Source organism: Kwoniella botswanensis, chromosome 1, assembly GCF_036426115.1.
Source record: "Kwoniella botswanensis chromosome 1, complete sequence".
Taxonomy (NCBI): Eukaryota; Fungi; Basidiomycota; class Tremellomycetes; order Tremellales; family Cryptococcaceae; genus Kwoniella; species Kwoniella botswanensis.
The window spans coordinates 207,081-225,129 of record NC_088599.1 but is presented as its reverse complement, the minus strand read 5'-3'; the positions used below and the strand labels follow the sequence as shown (position 1 = coordinate 225,129).

Genomic DNA, 18,049 nt, shown 5'->3' with positions numbered 1-18,049 from the left:
CCTTGTTAGACACAATCCCCTGCTATATGGTATATCATTCAAGGCCACGTCATGATATGTTATCTCTCGTTATCACTCGTCGAAACCTCCGCTTTGACTTTCTAGTCGAGCAGTCCACTTCGACTTTTTTCTGGACAGCTCAGACTAAATGTTATGACTCGCATCCACAAAGGTGCTATCTATCCTCCTCCTACCTATTAACTCGTGCATATAAAGGCGAGAGAAAGAGCAACTCCATTTGCCCTCCTCTCTCGTTGCTTGTATTGTCAAAACGACCAAAATTTCGCGCTTTCGGCTCAACATCCCGAACGCTTTTACTTTCATCAACTCATTCAGAAATACACCTCGGGTATCTCCTGTGCGATTCTTTCAGCAGCGCAATATGGCGGCTACCATCAACCAGGATGCCAAAGCTGGCTCAGTAGTGGTCATGGAGAAGGTCAGTCCATCGAAACACCCCAGACCTCTATCAAGTTGAAGAGGCCAGCTGACAATCTCGTAATACTTACAATTCTAGACCGATAAAAGAGACTATCTTATCGCTTTAGAATCTTCAGCTCAAGAATCATGGAAGACCGCTCAATCGTTCGAAGCCAATCCACCGCCTTTACCTGAAGGTATCAAATCGTATCAAGATTTCTTTGAAAGTGGACAATCAATGGAAGAACTACAGAAGAAATATCCAAAATGGTTCGGTACATTCCCTTACGCTTACATGAACGGTTCTCTCCACTTGGGTCACGCTTTCACAATTAGTAAGATTGAATTCGCTGCTGGATTTGAGAGAATGAGGGGTAAGAAGGTTTTGTTCCCTGTTGGATATCATGCCACTGGTATGCCAATCAAGGTGAGTAAACGCAGTCTCCCCTTCCTACCTCGAACATTTTATGGCTAATGTATGCTGATTTGATTTGGGAATAGGCCGCTTCTGATAAATTGATAAGAGAGATGGAGATGTTCGGCGAAGATTTCTCAGGATACAAAGAAGATGTAGAGGAATCGAACGACAATGCTATTCCCGTCCCTACCACAACCGCCTTACCAGCCAAATCATTAGAATCTACCGATCCATCCAAAGGTAAAAAAGGAAAACTCAACGCCAAGTCAACTGGATTGACATATCAATTCCAGATTTTAGAATTGATCGGTGTACCAAGGGATGAATTGAAGAAGTTTGCCGATCCATATTACTGGTTGAACTATTTCCCCCCTATAGCGAAGCAGGATTTAACTGGTTTGGGTGCAAGGGTAGATTGGAGAAGACAATTCTTGACCAGTAAGTAACGACCTCTTCCAATGGCAAAACCTGCAAAGACGTACATTTGTCGTCGGTGTACTTCCGAAAATCGAAGCTAATCCTTCTGTTCCTTTACCAGCCGATGCGAACCCATACTACGACTCTTTCGTCCGATGGCAAATGAACAAGCTTTACCAGCAAGGTAAAGTCAAGTTCGGTAAGCGATATACCATCTACTCGCCCAAGGATGGTCAGCCATGTATGGACCACGATCGTCAATCTGGAGAAGCGGTCAACCCCCAGGAATACACCGCTGTGAAGATGGAAGTTCTTGAGTGGGGACCTGAAGTAAGCAGTGAAGTCAAACAGGCCGTGGGTGGGAAGAAAGCATGGATGGTGGCTGCTACCCTTAGACCTGAGACCATGTGAGTTGGCTTCTTTAAGGAAAAAAAGGTATCTCGAAGCTGACGAAGAGGTCGTAGGTACGGTCAAACCAACTGTTTCGTCGGACCTAACCTCAAATACGGTCTCTTCGAATCAGCCCATAACGAACTTTTCCTCATTACCGAACGAGCCGCTAGAAATATGGCTTTCCAGGGCATCTTTGAAGGCGAGAGTGGACGAGTCGCTAAAGTCGCAGATGTTGTCGGATCAGAATTACTCGGTACCAAAGTCTCTCCACCTTTCGGTGTTGCTAAGGAAGTTTACGTTCTTCCTATGGAGGGTGTGCTCGCTACCAAGGTGAGCTCCCAATTCACTCGGTCCTTGACATGGTTAGCTCATGGCTCATCTAGGGTACCGGTGTTGTCACTTCCGTCCCATCCGATTCGCCCGATGACTACCGTACTCTCATGGATTTGAGGAAGAAAGCGGAGATGTACAAGATCAAACCTGAATGGGCAGCCATTGATCCTATCCCCGTGCTGAAGACACCTAAATACGGTGACATGGCCGCCGAATTCCTCTGTAACGAGCTCAAGATCCAATCTCAACGAGATAAGGAGAAGCTTGCCGAAGCGAAAGATCTCACTTACAAGGAAGGTTTCTACAACGGTGTTATGGTCATTGGTGATTTCAAGGGTGAACCTGTAGCCGATGCTAAACCCAAGGTTAGACAACAAATGATCGATGCTGGACTTGCTACACCTTATGCCGAACCTGAAAGCGAGGTCATTTCTCGATCAGCCGATGTCTGTGTAGTCGCTTTGGTCGATCAGTGGTACCTCGACTACGGAGAAGACAGTTGGAAATCTTCTGCTTTCAAGTGAGTGGACTAGTATGCTGGAAAACTACGAAGTCAGCTGATGGGTAATAATTTGTGCAGACTTCTCGGTCAAATGAACACTTACCAAGCCGAGACCCGAAATGGATTCGAAGCTGTTCTCAACTGGCTCAACAAATGGGCTTGTGCCAGATCATACGGTCTAGGTTCAAAACTCCCTTGGGATCCCGTTTGGCTCGTCGAGTCTCTTTCGGACTCTACCATTTATATGTCATACTATACCGTCGCCAACTTGCTCCACGAAGATATGTTCGGTAAGAATCCTGGTCCTCTGGGTATAAAAGCTGAACAGATGACCGACGAAGTATGGGAATACGTACTTGGTTCTGGAGAATTACCTGCCAACTCACCTGTCGAACCTGAAAAAGCGGCTCAATTGAAATATCACTTCTCCTACTTCTACCCTCTCGACATAAGATCCTCTGGTAAAGACTTGATACCTAATCATTTGACTTTCTGGATTTACGTCCATGCTGCGCTCTTCCCTGAAAAACATTGGCCCAGAGCGGTACGGACCAACGGACATTTGATGCTTAACGGAAAGAAGATGTCTAAGTCGACTGGAAACTTCTTGACTATGAAGGAAGCTACAAAGAAATACGGTGCGGATGCTGCGAGATTGACTCTTGCTGATGCCGGTGATGATATTACCGATGCGAAGTGAGTGTGAATCTGTCCCAACCCCTATCCCCCTCCTTCCCTCACTCTTGCCTCTTGCCTCCTTTCGTCCCGTGATAGTCCTTATTACTGACATTTCACACAGCTTTGAGGAGACTGTCGCCAACGCTGCCATTCTTCGACTCCACACCGCCTGTCTGTGGGCTGAGGAGATGAAGTCGATCGAGTCGTCGCTCCGTACTGGCGAATACAACGAATTCGACCGAGGTTTCCAAGCTGAGATGGATGCCATGATTGAACGAGCTTACGAAGCTTTCGATCAGTAAGTGGCGCGCTTTTTTGCCTAAGACAGGTCAATCACTAATACCTGTCTTCTATACTAGAATGGAGTTCAAGACAGCTCTCAAAGCTGGTCTATACGACTTTGAAAACTCTCGAAACTGGTACCGACTCATCTCCGATCCTGCCAATGGTGGACAGGGCATGCACCGAGATTTGGTATTCCAATGGATCCGAAATAACACCTTGTTGATCGCACCATTCACTCCTCATTATTCCGAACATATTTGGAAGAATGTTTTAGGTGAGACATCCAATATCCAATCGGCCCAATTCCCGAAGATATCTGGACCGATCGACAAAGGAATACTGGAACAGATGGATTACATGAAAGGTGTGGTCGACAGGCTTCGAGCTGCCGAAGCTACCCTGGGTAAGAAGAAGGGTAAAGGTAAATCTACGACCACGTACGACTCCAATAAACCTAAACAAACTAGGATATACGTTGCATCGAAGTTCCCAGAATGGCAGGAAAAGGCCATCGAGTTGGTCAAACAGGCTTACGATGGGAAGGACGTGGACGATGCGAAGTTGAAGAGTGGGTTACAGGAGTCAGGTTTGTTGAAGGATAAGAAGGTTATGCCATTTGCTCAGACCATGAAGGTGAGTCTTTCGAGTTTCGGTCTACTCAATCCCACTTGTGCTTCGTGTTTTGTACAATACTGATTGATGGTTGGTGGTTTTGTGTGAAAATAGAGAAAAGTCATAACCGAGGGAATATCAGCAGTCGATCGAACTTTACCATTTGACGAACTTCACACCCTCAAGATCCTCGTACCGTATATTCAAGCTTCAGCGAAATTCACTAAAGTCGATGTTCTTTCCGTTACAGAAGCTCAAGAGATCTTGGCCAAGGAACCTGAGAAGGAGAACTACGACTCGGTGAAGATTGAGGCTGCTCAGCCTGGTATTCCAGAGTCACAATTCTGGAATGAATAGATATATATATATATATATATATATATATATAAGAGGTTAAAGGTAGATAATGCATAATCATACGTTTGAATACATGTTGAGATCAGAGTCAAATGCGGTGCGGGGCATAACGTGATCATAGTGGATAAGTCATCGTGAATAACCGCATTCTCGATGTCATCCTAGTAACAACGTCGTAACCTCAAGTCTACAGTCCTTTTGCGAGCTCTGACTCGGTCATCTCACCGGAAGAAGGGATAGTAAGAACCATTCGGCTTCATGACGAAGGAGGGACTGACGACAGGCTTCAGAACGTCCTTTGATACTGTACCTATCCTTTCAGTGAAAATATACAGCATAGCGCTTCTTACATAGCAAGGTGGTATGCAAGTCGTCATACAATATCGAGATTGATGGCAGCCCCGATAATTGCGGTACGTCCTGCAAAGTATATAATTTACGGACTGTCAAATGAATTCCCGTGACCTGACTTATGATTTCTGGTACTTGTACTGTATCTCTCCTTCATATTCAATCCACCTTAGCAAACACATACGAGCTTTGATTTGATCTCCGAATATGTCTCGAAGATCATCTAGCAAACAAGACGGATCGTAAGTCCGTTCGACTATCGTTCGGACCTGTTTCGCTTTCTACCTGTCTACTTTTTTGTCTCTCTGTTTGCGTGACATGTCAGCTCAGGATGTAATCGCGCTCATCGTCTACCTACCTAGCTCTCTCGGGCTAGGCAACGCGGTAGTCATTGGCGCCACTACCGGACTCTTCACAGCAGGTATGGTCGTGGAAAACCGCTGTGAGGGTGGTGTACGTGCGGCCTATCAGAATGTAGAAGCAGATGGCTTCTCTCAAGGAATGAGAGAGACCTGCTACCCGAAATATTATTCTCAGGACGCCTCACATCAGGCAGATACCACGCACGGCACCACCGATAGTGGATCTACCGACAATTATTGGAGTGTCGATCACGGGGATGCACAACAGGAATCGATCTACGTCGTGGACACTAATCTTCATAGATCTTATGCTGGAAAAGGGTCACTTTACTTATCAGGTGTGGCTGGACAGGATCAGCCTGTAGATGATTCACAAGTCGGTGAACATAATATCCCGACGAAATTCAGGAGGACATGAGTTCTAAGCATAGAGCAGAAATATCATATATGTAGTCCTCGTAGACCGTTTCTGTTTACTGTGCACTTTGACATCCGGAGTGATGCATACAAAGGTGCTTGATAACGTGTTTCCATTGAATTTTGCGAACGCCAGCAGCGATTTGGATCAAAGGTAGGATCTCGTCATTTCCTTCGAATGATAGTCATAGATGCTATACGTGTTGCAATCCTTTCATGAGTGGTACTCCCTGAGTTGAAGTGAGTTGTTCACTTCGATGGCCAATCGATTGATGAGATGATGATATGAAGTCCTCTTGACAATCCCACATAACTCTCGGTTTCACAAATCCATACTCCCCCTTCTCGCCACTATCACTTTCGATCCATCAGCATCACTTTGACACTCACGATGTCATCGAACAAAGACTCTGAACGTGGACAACCCTCCCAGGGTTCTGACCAGGGGTGAGTGGCGAACACTTATCCAGGAGCTATATCGGGTTAATAGATATACTGACCAACTTATTCCTATAAGTGATGTTAGTGAAAGAGGTATCTCTGCAACTACTGCTGCTACCTTGCTTGTGGGTGCAAGCCTCATGACTGCAGGCAGTATCACACTGGCACATAGGAACTCGATAAATTCTGCGATTAACAAGGCCTACGCATTGGGCTTGAAGAATGGTCAGCAAATGTGCTACGAACCATCTACAACTACCATTACAGTCGCCCGAGAGTCTGCGACCACGGCCGCCAATGTAGCCTCGTGGGAACAGCCAGTATCGTTTGATGAGGGCGCACAAGAAGTATATGTCGAAATGAACTCGCAAGTTAGCGAAGATCAAATCCCATCGAAGTACCGGAGATCTGAGATCTAGGGGAATGTAGTTGCAGTCCGACTTCTGGTGACTCTGAAAAGGGTCCTCGTACAGCGTATGCATATATGAGCTGGGGTCTGGATGCAGCGTGTTCGTCGTACGACAGGTCTGAGAGGTAATGGAGCAGTAAACAAAATAGCGATGCTGTGCGTTCAATTCTGGACAATAACACATGCATACACGGTTATAACCTCTACGCCCCCTTGTAACGTAAACAACTCGTCCTTGCCGCGATAGTCTGGTTTACTAGCATGAAACTTTTCCAAATTAGTGCGCCCTGAAACCGGTGGACGTGATCCGCAGGAAACATCAATTGCGAACGATCATAGGAATAGATAAACACGCTAAATGTATGAGGTAACAGCACTAAATATCTCTTACTCTCGCAGTCAACAATGATATACATATCCTCATGTGATGTAATAGCACATACCCCATATGAGCTTGGATGCTTGTAACGCAGTTCAATTTCAAAACCCACCATGTTCAGCCCACTCCTTCTTAGCGGATCGTCAACTGCGGTTTTGCCCTGGGCTCTGGGCTCCGGGGACGACCTTGCGAGATTAGGTCCTCACGTTTGTTCAACATGGATCACTTAAAGTGAAGCTACTGTATGTGGGATTTTCTCAACACACAACACCTTGGCACACGTCCAATCAAAGGTATATCTCCAATTTTCCCATTTCTTGGTCTCTTGTAAACAAACATACCAAGACTGGACTGGACTGGAAAGTTCAACAAGCCGTTTCAACCATATATATAGTCATAGAAGTACCGATATATCCATTGTGATCTCCTTCTGACACCACGACCGCAACATAAAGGTTGATCGGCAACGATACCACACAAACCTCCTCACCTCCTTTGCAACTTGAAACAACCTTCGTCATAGATATATACCTTACCCTATCTTTCTCAGGTTAGGTATATAATAGGATCAAAAAGGCGAAGTCACCTCAAGGCAAAAGCAAAGCGACTTAACCCTCTTTCCCATCTCATCTCACATATCCTCCTTCCCCTATCCTTAATCACTCCACAACGACCTACTCCAATCTATATAACCACTCCCCTAAACTTTCTCTTTGATCTGAAAACGCAACACAACACTCATTAAAATCATCTCATCTGATCTTTGTGGAAATGTTACTCCTCTCGGCACTTGTATCATCGCTCATACTCGGAAGTAGGGCTCAAGCCGCTCCAGCTCCTACAAATCTCACTCGATCATCAGCATCGGTATCACAAAGAAGTGTCAACACAGGCTGGGATTATGGTCAAGAGAAAGTCAGAGGTGTCAATATAGGTGGTGTGAGTGGGCTTTCATCCTTCTTCGAAACGAAGCTAATTATAGTCATAGTGGCTCGTACTTGAACCGTTTATTACCCCATCGCTGTTCGAGCAAACTGGCAATAACGACATTGTAGATGAATATACGTTCTCTCAATACCAGGATAAAAGTGTCGCTCAATCTGCCTTGAAGGAGCATTGGGATAGCTGGATCACTGAGGATGATTTCGCTCAGATCGCTGGTAAGTCCTTCCCTAACAAGATACATCCAGACAGAACGAACCTGAGCGTTCTTGGTGATATAGCCGCCGGTCTGAACCACGTTCGAATACCCATCGGATACTGGGCATATGATGTATCAGGTGGTGAACCATACATCCAAGGTCAAGCGGATTACCTCGATAAAGCTATTGGATGGGCAGGTAAACACGGTATCAAGGTCATGATTGATCTGCATGGTGCTCCCGCTTCGCAGAATGGTTATGATAACAGTGGTCACAGAGGTAGTGCCAATTGGTAAGTCTGCCTCTAAACCATCAAAGCATCTGAAGTATAGTGAGTTGATTGTCGTGATTAGGGCTACCGACAATAACAATGTCGTCCGGACCAAAAACGTAATCTCTACTTTGGCTAAGAAGTACTCCGACCCTTCATACTTTGGTGTAGTCACCATGCTTGCTCTTCTGAATGGCAAGTATCCTAGTTCATATCATCATTCAGTATTGCAGTATACTGACCATAAGCATGGTTGATATAGAACCCGCCACATACATGAACGATCAACTTCTTCAAACCACTCGTCAATACTGGAAAGATGCCTACGGAGCCGCTCGATACCCATATGGCAACTCTGATAAATCCGGTCTGGTATTAGTCATTCACGATGGATTCCAACCATTATCAACCTACCAAGGATTCATGTCTGAACCTGAGTACGAGGACGTATTCCTCGATACTCACAATTATCAAGTATTCAATGATGATTTCGTAAGCTGGAATTGGGATCAACATGTCAAGGTGAGTCTTCTTTCCATCTAGTCAAGTCTCAGAAATGGTGACAAATCTGATTGTAATTCCGGTTGATCAGGGAATCTGCGATAAAGCCAGTACATACTCTCAATCACCCATGTGGCTAGTCGTAGGCGAATGGTCACTGGCTACTACAGATTGTGCCAAATACCTCAATGGTAGAGGTATCGGAGCAAGATACGATGGTACTTACTCTGGTTCCTCATATCATGGTTCATGTGATGATAAGTCCAATGACGTATCCAAGTATTCTAGGTAAGCGCCCTTCATCACCATGTATAAGTATACAAACTTGAAAGACCAGAGGACTGATGTTGATTCTGGATGAATATCAGCGAATACAAGGAATTCCTTCGTAAATTCTACGACGTGCAAGTCCAGACATACGAGAACAATGGTCAAGGATGGATCCACTGGACATGGAAGACTGAATCAGCTGCTGACTGGTCTTACCAGAGTGGTATCAAGAACGGGTTCATCCCTTCTGATCCCACAAACCACAAATACTCCTACCAATCCCTTTGTGGTTAAGCCATGGGAAATAGAACATAGAAAGATGGAGATTAGATTTGTGTATCCAGAGTCGTAAATCGACAAGGACGGACGGACGGACGGTCATGAACCATGTACTAGGACACTTTTTGATAGAAATAGAAAATTATTTCCTAATAAAACAGATCATTTATACGAGTGTACCGCGCAAATGCATTTGCTGAGATGCATATCCCTACCTTCTTCTACACCGTTCAGTAAGTATCCGCTGTTATGGAAAGAGCAACGGAGGGACCAAGACTAGATGCATACATACATCGGACCGGTTGGGTGTCTTATCAGTAAGGCTTAGCCACCTCCCTCTCCCTCAAGAAACCAAGTTCGTCCTCTTGTAGATCTTCATCTTCAGGGAATTCCAACAATGCACCTTCGTCCTCCTGAGTGTCGAAATACCTTTCAAAAGGTATACGTAATCTGATTCCACGTTCCATCATGAGTTCCGCCCAGTCTTTCAGTTCGCGCGTGGTGTAATGTGGTCGAAGGGATGGTGAGAATGGTAACAGGTATAGAGCTGAAGGTCACAATGAAGTCAAATCATACCGCTTACATCATTGTCAGGAAAAACTGCAGGAAGGACATACATTTACATCCTCCCAAACACGCGACCGCTCGATAGCATAGTTGTTTAGCAGTCTGTTGTCTGCCCATCAAACATTCGAACTCGATATACAGCATCCATAGAGCAGCCGAGTATCTCCCGCTGTATCGTTATCAGTCAACATTTCACCTTGTAGTGGAAGAACATACCTCGCTGAATTGATACCCTTATCTAAAGACAATCTGACCCTCTCAGCACCAGTACCACCCTCATCCCAGAACGTCCGATGTGAAGAGACAGCTTCTGCCCATATAGCCCATAGGTGAACCACCAATTCACCGTGACTCCCCCGTTGGGATGTTAGGTCTGCGATAAGTCGCTGTACTCGACCGTAAACTCTCCCTCCTAGTTCACCATACAGATAGAGTGAGAGGAAGGACGTGTTGTTGGGAAAAGAGGAAAGGGCAAGTTCGAGAGTATCTCTTGACAATGATGCAGGGGCGGAATGTCGAGTAGAGTGAAAATAGAGTATTTTGGTGAGTAACTGAAGAGTATATTCGGCTTCGCCGCTAGAAGGTAGAAGCGTTATAAGGTGATTGAGCAAGAACGATCTAGTCGAACCGATGTCCTCGGTTAAGTAGTGGAACAAAGATTTCAATAACAATTGACTAGGCGAATAGGGCGATTGCGTATTCAAGTAGAACTGCATAAATTGTCAGCTAGCTGCAGCCGCCTATTCGATAGAGTAGCTCACCTGCCTCGACTTTAGCATGCCAACCGATGAGGGTTGACCGGGAGATCGGTCAGGTGCGAGATATTCGGCTGCAATCGCGAGCCTATCAGCCAAAGCTCTGGAAAGACGCCTCGTGAAGCTTACCAAGACGGTCTTGCCCCACGCCCACAGCTAGTACGACCACTTCCAACGCCCTTACTTCATGTGCATTCTCAAATTCCATCTCCGCCCATCCCGCCCATAAATCTAATTCGTCCTCGGTGACCACTCCATACGATCGAACAGCGATAGCAGCTTGAAGAGCAGTAACATAAACCGTTCTTGCTGATGGGATGTTGCCTCTTTGCCGTTCCAAACGAGCATAGCCATCCCATAGAAGCAAATTATCCCTATCAGACGCGAGAACGGACTTTGCAAACTTGACAGCGCTACAATTACGGCGTCAGCTTGTCACGTCCTGAGTTTGGCGTGTACATGAAAGCTCACCCTTTAGCAGACACAGCAGATTCAAATGCGAATGAAGCCAACGTGAAAGCTGGATCCGGTACAAGTGGTCTGAGGACGTTGAAGACATTTCTATTGCGGTCCATCAGCATTTTCGAGCCGACGTGTTGGATATCACCGATCCTATGCACTCACCTAAGGAGATCAACATCTAAAGCCGCAACATCCTCTGCATCTATATCGGTGAACCAACTTCCCTTCCTCCCCAGAGTAGTGTTCCTATCCTGCAGCCAGCATTTGACTGGGCTTTCGAACGGATTATCTAAGCCTCTCGTACGCTCAGGATCCATGGGCTCACCACCAACAGTCTGCCAAGGTAGTCTTTTGGAGCTTTGTCGAGGTGGCCAGAATGCATTTCGCTTAGCTGGATTATGCGCTAGTGTCCATTGCAGATGAGGATCGTTGGATGCAGGGGACGAAGAAGGTACGTCAGGAGGAGTAAATGGCAATCCGAGGAAAGTTAGGAATGCATAGATGAGCTGTAAGCGAACTTCGGGAGAGTTGATGGGGGATAAAAATGGTCGGATATCACTGAAAAGGATAGTATGATACGGGTCATCTTCCACTTCTTCATTCAAGTCGGTAGCTCGACCGGGCATAGAGTAATTCGATTCAGCGTGAAGCTCGGCTTCTAACCATTTCTCGAAAGGATCTTCGGATGTGCGGTTTAAAGGTCTGAGAACCTGTGATGAGGGTACAGCGGAAGGAGCAGTATTCTTCCAGCCTTTCGAGCCAGGTTCGCCTATCCTTGGGGCTTCAGTATCCCAGAATCCCTCAAATTCATCTAAAACGTCGTCAAATCGAATATGGGCAGAAGAGGAGCTAATACGTAGATGATCAGGCTTGAAGAAGGTTCTGTCGTGGAGCATCAGCGAACTGCTATACAATTCTACATCCCACACTCACATCTCCATGATAGCTTGGAACATCGCCAGAGCCCTCTCGGTATACCCTGCAAGGGATGTCAGCTGCATTGTCGGATCCGAAGCACCACAAAGGAAAAGCGCACCAGCTTGTTTGAGAAATAGACAAGCTCTCAAAAAGAGATACACCAGATTTTCCTCTCTTGCTTGAGTGTCACCTGTACCAGATCGATCAGCTTGCTTTGCATTTCACTCGCAATGGCTAGCTGAACTCACCCTTGTCAGACTCTTTCAGCTTTCCTATGCATTCCTCGTATACCTCCACCACTTCATCCACCCCACCTCCATCGCCCTTCCCAAACCCATCACCTTCTCTCCAAGTGATATAGCCTAACCAGAGATCCATCATATCCACCTGATCGTTCTTCTCACTCAACTCTCTCAAAACGTTCTTCCACCTATTCGTGACTTTGTCATTGGGCCAGAACTGTTCGGCTGCTTTTAGGTATGCTAGATGTAGTTTCTCCGAATTGAAATTAGCTTCTTCAGCATCTAACGCTCGAGACAAGATTGATAAGGTGACTTCTGCTTCCGCTCGTGTTTTGGTTGATATTTGAGCAGCATCCGATTTTGACGTAAGATCAGGCGAGAGTTTCAGGTGCAGTTGAGAGTATTTGATCCATCTATCTATAACACCCGGATGAGATTTGAGGTATTGTTCAGTCTCCACTGTTTCTCTACGTACTTCCTCTGCGAGTGTGGAGTACGATCCGATAGCCGCTTGTATCTCAGCCAGTTCCGAATCCTCATCCTCTTGTAGTTGATGTATGTCTCGATACGAAGGTATATCCGTTTCCTGACGAGCGGTCTTGAGAGCGAAACTTATGTAAGGTGCAGATGAATTAAAAGCTTGATCGTCCGACGGTAGAAGAAGTATACGTTGGAGGTGCTGCGAAGCCGCTGATTGGGTTCGACGGGAATTATATCGAGGTAACTGATAGACACAAAGTCAGCTAACACGTTGGAGATAGGTGTGTATATAAAAGCTGAACACACATAGGGTCTACCCTTGGGGGCTACTTCCACCCCTTTCTGTGTCCTATCTCTTGAGTAGACTATGCGAAGGCCTTCATTCAACCCTAATATCCGGTTTTCTGCGATCATGTTCGTGAGCGGCATTGACGCGGAAGGCAGGTTATCACTTACTCCCGTCTCTATAGTATCTCGGCGCACTAGCTGACGAGGTACTTCCATACCTTACAGCATCCCTATCTCCCACAGTATCAGGAAAGAAAGAGGTAGAAGGAGCCTGTTCACTTCGTCAGCTACTCTGTACAGGGACCCAGATACGGAAGCTGAACATGCATCTACTCACCGTATCTATCCCTTCATCCTTGACTGTCGCGACACTCTCGTACCAGGATTGACCATCAGTCTTACTGATCACTCTTCCTTCCTTCCTTTTCTCTGACCGTATTATTCCTACGTCGCTACCTCTGATTAGGTCCATAGCCTTTTCTCTTTCTTTCCGACGTCTATCCTCTTTATGCCTCCTTTCCGCAGATCTATCTCTATCCTTATGACGATCCTTGAACCTATCACGATGATTGTATTCATCCCCCTCTCTACTCCTTGACCTGTCTCTCCGCCTTTCCTTCTCCCTCTTATCGTCTCTATCCCGCTTATGCCGGTCAGACCTATCTCGCTCTCTAAATGTTTTATCATGGTCCTTGTCCCGAGATCGACTTTCATTCCTGTCATCTTCCTTATCTTTTGTCTTCGACCTTTTCTCATCATAATACGGTGAGCGTGACCTTCGCTTTGACCTCTTCGGTTCTGCCGATTCTGGGAAAGATCCAAAGCTGGGTACAGGTGCTGCAGGGGTGGGTCGAGAAGGACCTGGTTCAGTACCAGCTGAGAAGTCGGGAAAAGACGAGAAGCTCGGTGTGGAGGTCATGATACACACCGCTCTTTGACTTCGCCCTTCGCTCGCGATATTTTGGATATGTATGCTCAACGATGGGTATATCGTGAGAGATGAACGCATAGTGGAATGCACACAGATCAGGATTGGATGCATGATGGACTTCTACAGATAAGTCATAACAACCTCCACTTCGAGTAACGTTACGTAACTCGCATTAGTGGCAGTTTCAGCTTTTGACAATTCCTTCCACATCTCTGCATCTTCTTCATTTCGCGACGTTCTCTTATGCATACTGCTGCTCATGGATATGGAACTACGGCTCATCTTCACGAATGCATGATGTACGGAATGAAATATAAGAGGAAAATAAAGGTAAAACAACTCGAATTCGATGAAATCCAATCAAGTGAAATCGATCCCATGTCGTTGGTCGATTTGTACCGTTTACTTCTTCTTGGCACCCTATTGATCACAAATTTTGTCAGTAAAGCTGTATCTGGAGTTAAGAGAGATTAGATCAACTTACGGCCTTCTCAGCAGCTAAGGAGATTAAGAAAAAACAAAGTCAGCGAAGTCCATATCATCAGATGTATGCGAGGGACAATGGAAGGGTGTAGATGATGATCGACGGTAAGAAATCGATAGATAATGGAGAAAGCTATACGCACCCTTAGTAACCTTTCCACCCTTTCCATCGGTCTTTTCGACGCTCTTGATGACTCCGACAGCGACGGTCTGTCTCATGTCTCGGACAGCGAATCGACCAAGAGGAGGGTATTCAGTGTAAGCCTCGACACAGATGGGTTTTTGGGAAACGAGCTGGAGATTTTCCGTCAGCACGATGAAACCCAAGTAAGATGAAAGATCCGAATTACCTTAACGATGGCGGCATCTCCGGACTTGACGAATTTAGGGTTGGCTTCCATGACCTTACCAGTTCGTCGGTCAATCTTCTCGATAAGTTCGGAGAATTTACAGGCGATGTGGGCTGGTAGATAATAGTACGTCAGCTCTGATTTAAATCTCTTTACTGGCGGCTGACACTCACCAGTGTGACAATCCAAGACAGGGGTGTAACCAGCACCGATTTGACCAGGGTGGTTAAGAACGATGACTTGGGCGTTGAAGGAAGCAGCCTCCTTAGGGGGGTCTTGCTTGGTGTCACCTATTTTTGGTCTCCGTCAGCATCAGTCTTTTTGACGATGACGAGCAATGAATGAAAATTTACCGCAAACGTTTCCTCTTCTGATATCCTTGATAGAAACGTTCTTGACGTTGAAACCGACATTGTCTCCTACACAATGAGAAGAAAAGATATCAGCGAAATGTCTGAAGACGATAGTGAGAGAAAAATCGGACTAACCGGGAAGACCTTCAGGGATTTGTTCGTGGTGCATCTCGACGGACTTGACTTCGGTGGTAACGTTAGAAGGAGCGAAGGTTACAACCATACCAGCCTTGATGACACCGGTCTCAACTCGACCGACGGGCACCGTACCGATACCACCAATCTTGTAGACATCTTGGAGAGGAAGTCGGAGGGGCTTGTCGGTGGGTCGGGTAGGGGGTTCGATAGCGTCAATGGCGTCGAGGAGGGTCTTACCCTTGACTTGACCGGCTTTGGTTTCCTTAACCCATCCCTTGTACCAAGGCATGCTGTGAAACGAAGCGAAAGGGACATCAGCAAAAGTGCCACACTCGAACGTGGCCGAAAAAATTTCACTCACTTGGAGGATTCCTCCAACATGTTGTCACCGTGCCAACCGGAGATTGGTACGAAGGCGACAGCCTTGGGGTTGTAACCGACCTTCTTGATGAAACCGGAAGCTTCCTTGACGATTTCGTTGAATCGGTCTTCGGAGTATTTACAGGTGTCCATCTTGTTACAGGCAACGATAAGTTGTCTGACACCGAGGGTGAAAGCGAGAAGGGCGTGCTCTCGGGTTTGACCTTCCTTGGAGATACCAGCTTCGAATTCACCGACACCGGTGGCGATGATAAGAATGGCACAATCGGCTTGGGAAGTACCAGTAATCATGTTCTTGATGAAATCTCTGTGACCAGGAGCATCGATAACGGTGACTTGGTATTTAGGAGTCTCGAATTTCCAAAGAGCGATATCGATGGTGATACCTCTCTCTCGTTCGGCCTTGAGTTTGTCCAAAACCCAAGCGTACTTGAAGGAGGCTAAGCATATATATCAGCAATGATCACTGAGAGGAACTGAGAGAAAGAAAAGACTATACTCACATTTACCCAGTTCAGCGGCTTCCTTTTCGAACTTCTCGATGGTTCGCTTGTCGATACCACCACACTTGTAGATCAAGTGACCAGTGGTGGTGGATTTACCGGAATCTACGTGTCCGATAACGACGACGTTGACGTGTAACTTGTCTTTACCCATTTTGGATTTTTCTATTGGACAGGATTAAAGTCAGCGACTTGAAAGCGTGTAAAGGTCATGGACAAAGGGATCAAGGAAAGAAGCGTTCCTGTTCGCCACTTCTGGTGACCTGTGCACGAGACATGAAGCAGGGTTCAATGGCAAGGCGTGAAGGAAGGAATGGTAGAGGAAAGATGAAGAGAAATGATCGAGTTCCACGCCACCGGCTCGGGCTTCCGTCACATCCCTCTCAACCACTTTCACCACTCCCACTCCCATTTCGCCGGCACCAAGGCATCTGATCAAACCAAAGAACACTTCGTACTCACATTTGTTTTGTGTTTAGAGGAAAGTAAGGGGAGTGATAGAGAGATAAGACTCTTTTTAGGTGAAGAAGAAAAGAGAAAGAAAGAAAGAAGGGGGAACGAAACGGTTGTGGTTTGTGGAGTATATGATATCTTTGGGTTACGATTCAATTTTTGGGATAAAATGATTTAATTATAATTTTTAACAGGAAAATCTTTTCGTTTAGCTCATCTAAAACGCCGTCAGAAGTTGTCCGAAAGTGGCGCGAGCTTCTTCAAAAACGTTATATGACATACCCCCCTTTTTTCCTTATGTTCTAATTACGATTTTCGCTTCCTGGGGCTTTTGATCATTAGAAGAGCCTTCTAATCATTCTTAATCCTCAAATTTGAACAACCCTGTACCGAAAACACCCTGGATACGTCTTTACCTGAGCTCCAGAATCCAGAACTGTCCAGGACCTCCACCAACTCTGTCCAGCGACGTGGAAGGGCCTCATCACGTTTGGGTACTCTTCATCACTAGAATCGCCAGTCTAAACCTCCACAGAGCTTGGGGATATGATCGTTGTTCACCCTAAACGGGTTTTGCATGACTTCACATACATGCATCAAGAGCTGAGAGGCAAGGAAAATGTAAATCGCATGTCACGTTGAAGGTAACATAAAATCATAGCTAGAGCACGAACGAGTCAAGCATGAAGTACGAAACAAACTTTTCTCAACAGCAAATACAGTGGCAAACCCATACCACCGCTTTATTCATCCACTCTTGGTAGAAGGAAAAGGATTTTCACATGATAGTCGTGTCGTGGAGCAGTGGAGCAACGCTGGTTGTGTGTCCCTTCGAACGATTTAAGCCACTAAATTCTCCGTAATCGCCGGATCCGGATAAGATTGTGTATCTGTGTGTGTGAATCTTTGTAGATGATCGATCAACCCGTTTCATCACGAGGTAAATACCTTTGGACGCGATCCGTGATGCCGGTTTAACCATCATTGAACCACGTTTTATCATCCTTGGGTGTAATTTTCATAATCCTTATCTTGCCGAGCCCGCCGAACGTGGCAACTGGATGCATGCTTATGCTTATGGATCTCAGGGAGTCAAATGATTGATACGTGCATAGCGACCTGTGAGTAGTCAAGTCAAGGTGATCACGATACATGAACGTAAGAATATCAATGTTCCATCTGAGATCCAGGTAGTAAGACGGTTTTAGGATCTCCGTCGCATTCTTCATATGAATATATAGACCATACAAAGGTTCTCACTGATCATGATCTCATCGAACAGAGAATGGAAATCATGATTTGATCTCTCGTTCAGTGCGATTAAAAGCAGAAGGTTTTCGAGGAATTAGTCATTCACACATACCTCGTCTCGGAGGTAGCCTATCGTTCTCATCCACGAGAGCCGATCATTGTAAAATCGAGACAAACAATCCGCTTGGTGAAGAGGGGTCACATATCCGCCATACCTATAGCATCAAAGGCATCTTCTTTTACCTTTCTATATAACA

At 45.8% G+C, this 18,049-nt stretch overlaps 6 protein-coding genes across 6 annotated transcripts; 4 read left to right on the top strand and 2 right to left on the bottom strand.

Annotated features, from left to right (window-relative positions):
- Positions 1 to 382: 382 nt before the first annotated feature.
- On the top strand, positions 383 to 4,415 carry L199_000091 (leucine-tRNA ligase; the record flags this gene model as incomplete). The annotated part of the gene is made up of 10 exons (XM_064885864.1): positions 383 to 439; positions 518 to 847; positions 922 to 1,276; positions 1,377 to 1,662; positions 1,720 to 1,978; positions 2,032 to 2,501; positions 2,562 to 3,179; positions 3,283 to 3,459; positions 3,521 to 4,079; positions 4,173 to 4,415. 10 exons carry the CDS (start codon positions 383 to 385, stop codon positions 4,413 to 4,415), a joined length of 3,354 nt encoding a protein of 1,117 aa, XP_064741936.1.
- Positions 4,416 to 5,084: 669 nt separating this feature from the next.
- On the top strand, positions 5,085 to 5,546 carry L199_000090 (uncharacterized protein; the record flags this gene model as incomplete). Its single annotated transcript, XM_064885863.1, has 1 exon — positions 5,085 to 5,546. The coding sequence occupies one exon, from the start codon at positions 5,085 to 5,087 to the stop codon at positions 5,544 to 5,546; it is 462 nt and encodes a 153-aa protein (XP_064741935.1).
- Positions 5,547 to 5,936: 390 nt separating this feature from the next.
- On the top strand, positions 5,937 to 6,405 carry L199_000089 (uncharacterized protein; the record flags this gene model as incomplete). Its single annotated transcript, XM_064885862.1, has 2 exons — positions 5,937 to 5,992; positions 6,072 to 6,405. The coding sequence occupies 2 exons, from the start codon at positions 5,937 to 5,939 to the stop codon at positions 6,403 to 6,405; spliced, it is 390 nt and encodes a 129-aa protein (XP_064741934.1).
- A 1,140-nt stretch (positions 6,406 to 7,545) lies between these two features.
- On the top strand, positions 7,546 to 9,252 carry L199_000088 (uncharacterized protein; the record flags this gene model as incomplete). The annotated part of the gene is made up of 7 exons (XM_064885861.1): positions 7,546 to 7,713; positions 7,763 to 7,934; positions 7,998 to 8,208; positions 8,270 to 8,382; positions 8,450 to 8,709; positions 8,780 to 8,976; positions 9,057 to 9,252. 7 exons carry the CDS (start codon positions 7,546 to 7,548, stop codon positions 9,250 to 9,252), a joined length of 1,317 nt encoding a protein of 438 aa, XP_064741933.1.
- Positions 9,253 to 9,551: 299 nt separating this feature from the next.
- L199_000087 (uncharacterized protein) lies at positions 9,552 to 13,868 on the bottom strand (the record flags this gene model as incomplete). The annotated part of the gene is made up of 13 exons (XM_064885860.1): positions 9,552 to 9,784; positions 9,855 to 9,973; positions 10,021 to 10,514; positions 10,566 to 10,633; positions 10,689 to 10,972; positions 11,031 to 11,120; positions 11,184 to 11,903; positions 11,955 to 12,000; positions 12,058 to 12,129; positions 12,188 to 12,905; positions 12,968 to 13,065; positions 13,118 to 13,220; positions 13,287 to 13,868. The coding sequence occupies 13 exons, from the start codon at positions 13,866 to 13,868 to the stop codon at positions 9,552 to 9,554; spliced, it is 3,627 nt and encodes a 1,208-aa protein (XP_064741932.1).
- A 414-nt stretch (positions 13,869 to 14,282) lies between these two features.
- Positions 14,283 to 16,242, bottom strand: L199_000086 (translation elongation factor EF-1 alpha; the record flags this gene model as incomplete). The annotated part of the gene is made up of 9 exons (XM_064885859.1): positions 14,283 to 14,300; positions 14,365 to 14,378; positions 14,507 to 14,657; positions 14,714 to 14,826; positions 14,887 to 15,003; positions 15,067 to 15,132; positions 15,202 to 15,494; positions 15,566 to 16,025; positions 16,089 to 16,242. The coding sequence occupies 9 exons, from the start codon at positions 16,240 to 16,242 to the stop codon at positions 14,283 to 14,285; spliced, it is 1,386 nt and encodes a 461-aa protein (XP_064741931.1).
- Between the last annotated feature and the right edge of the window lie 1,807 nt (positions 16,243 to 18,049).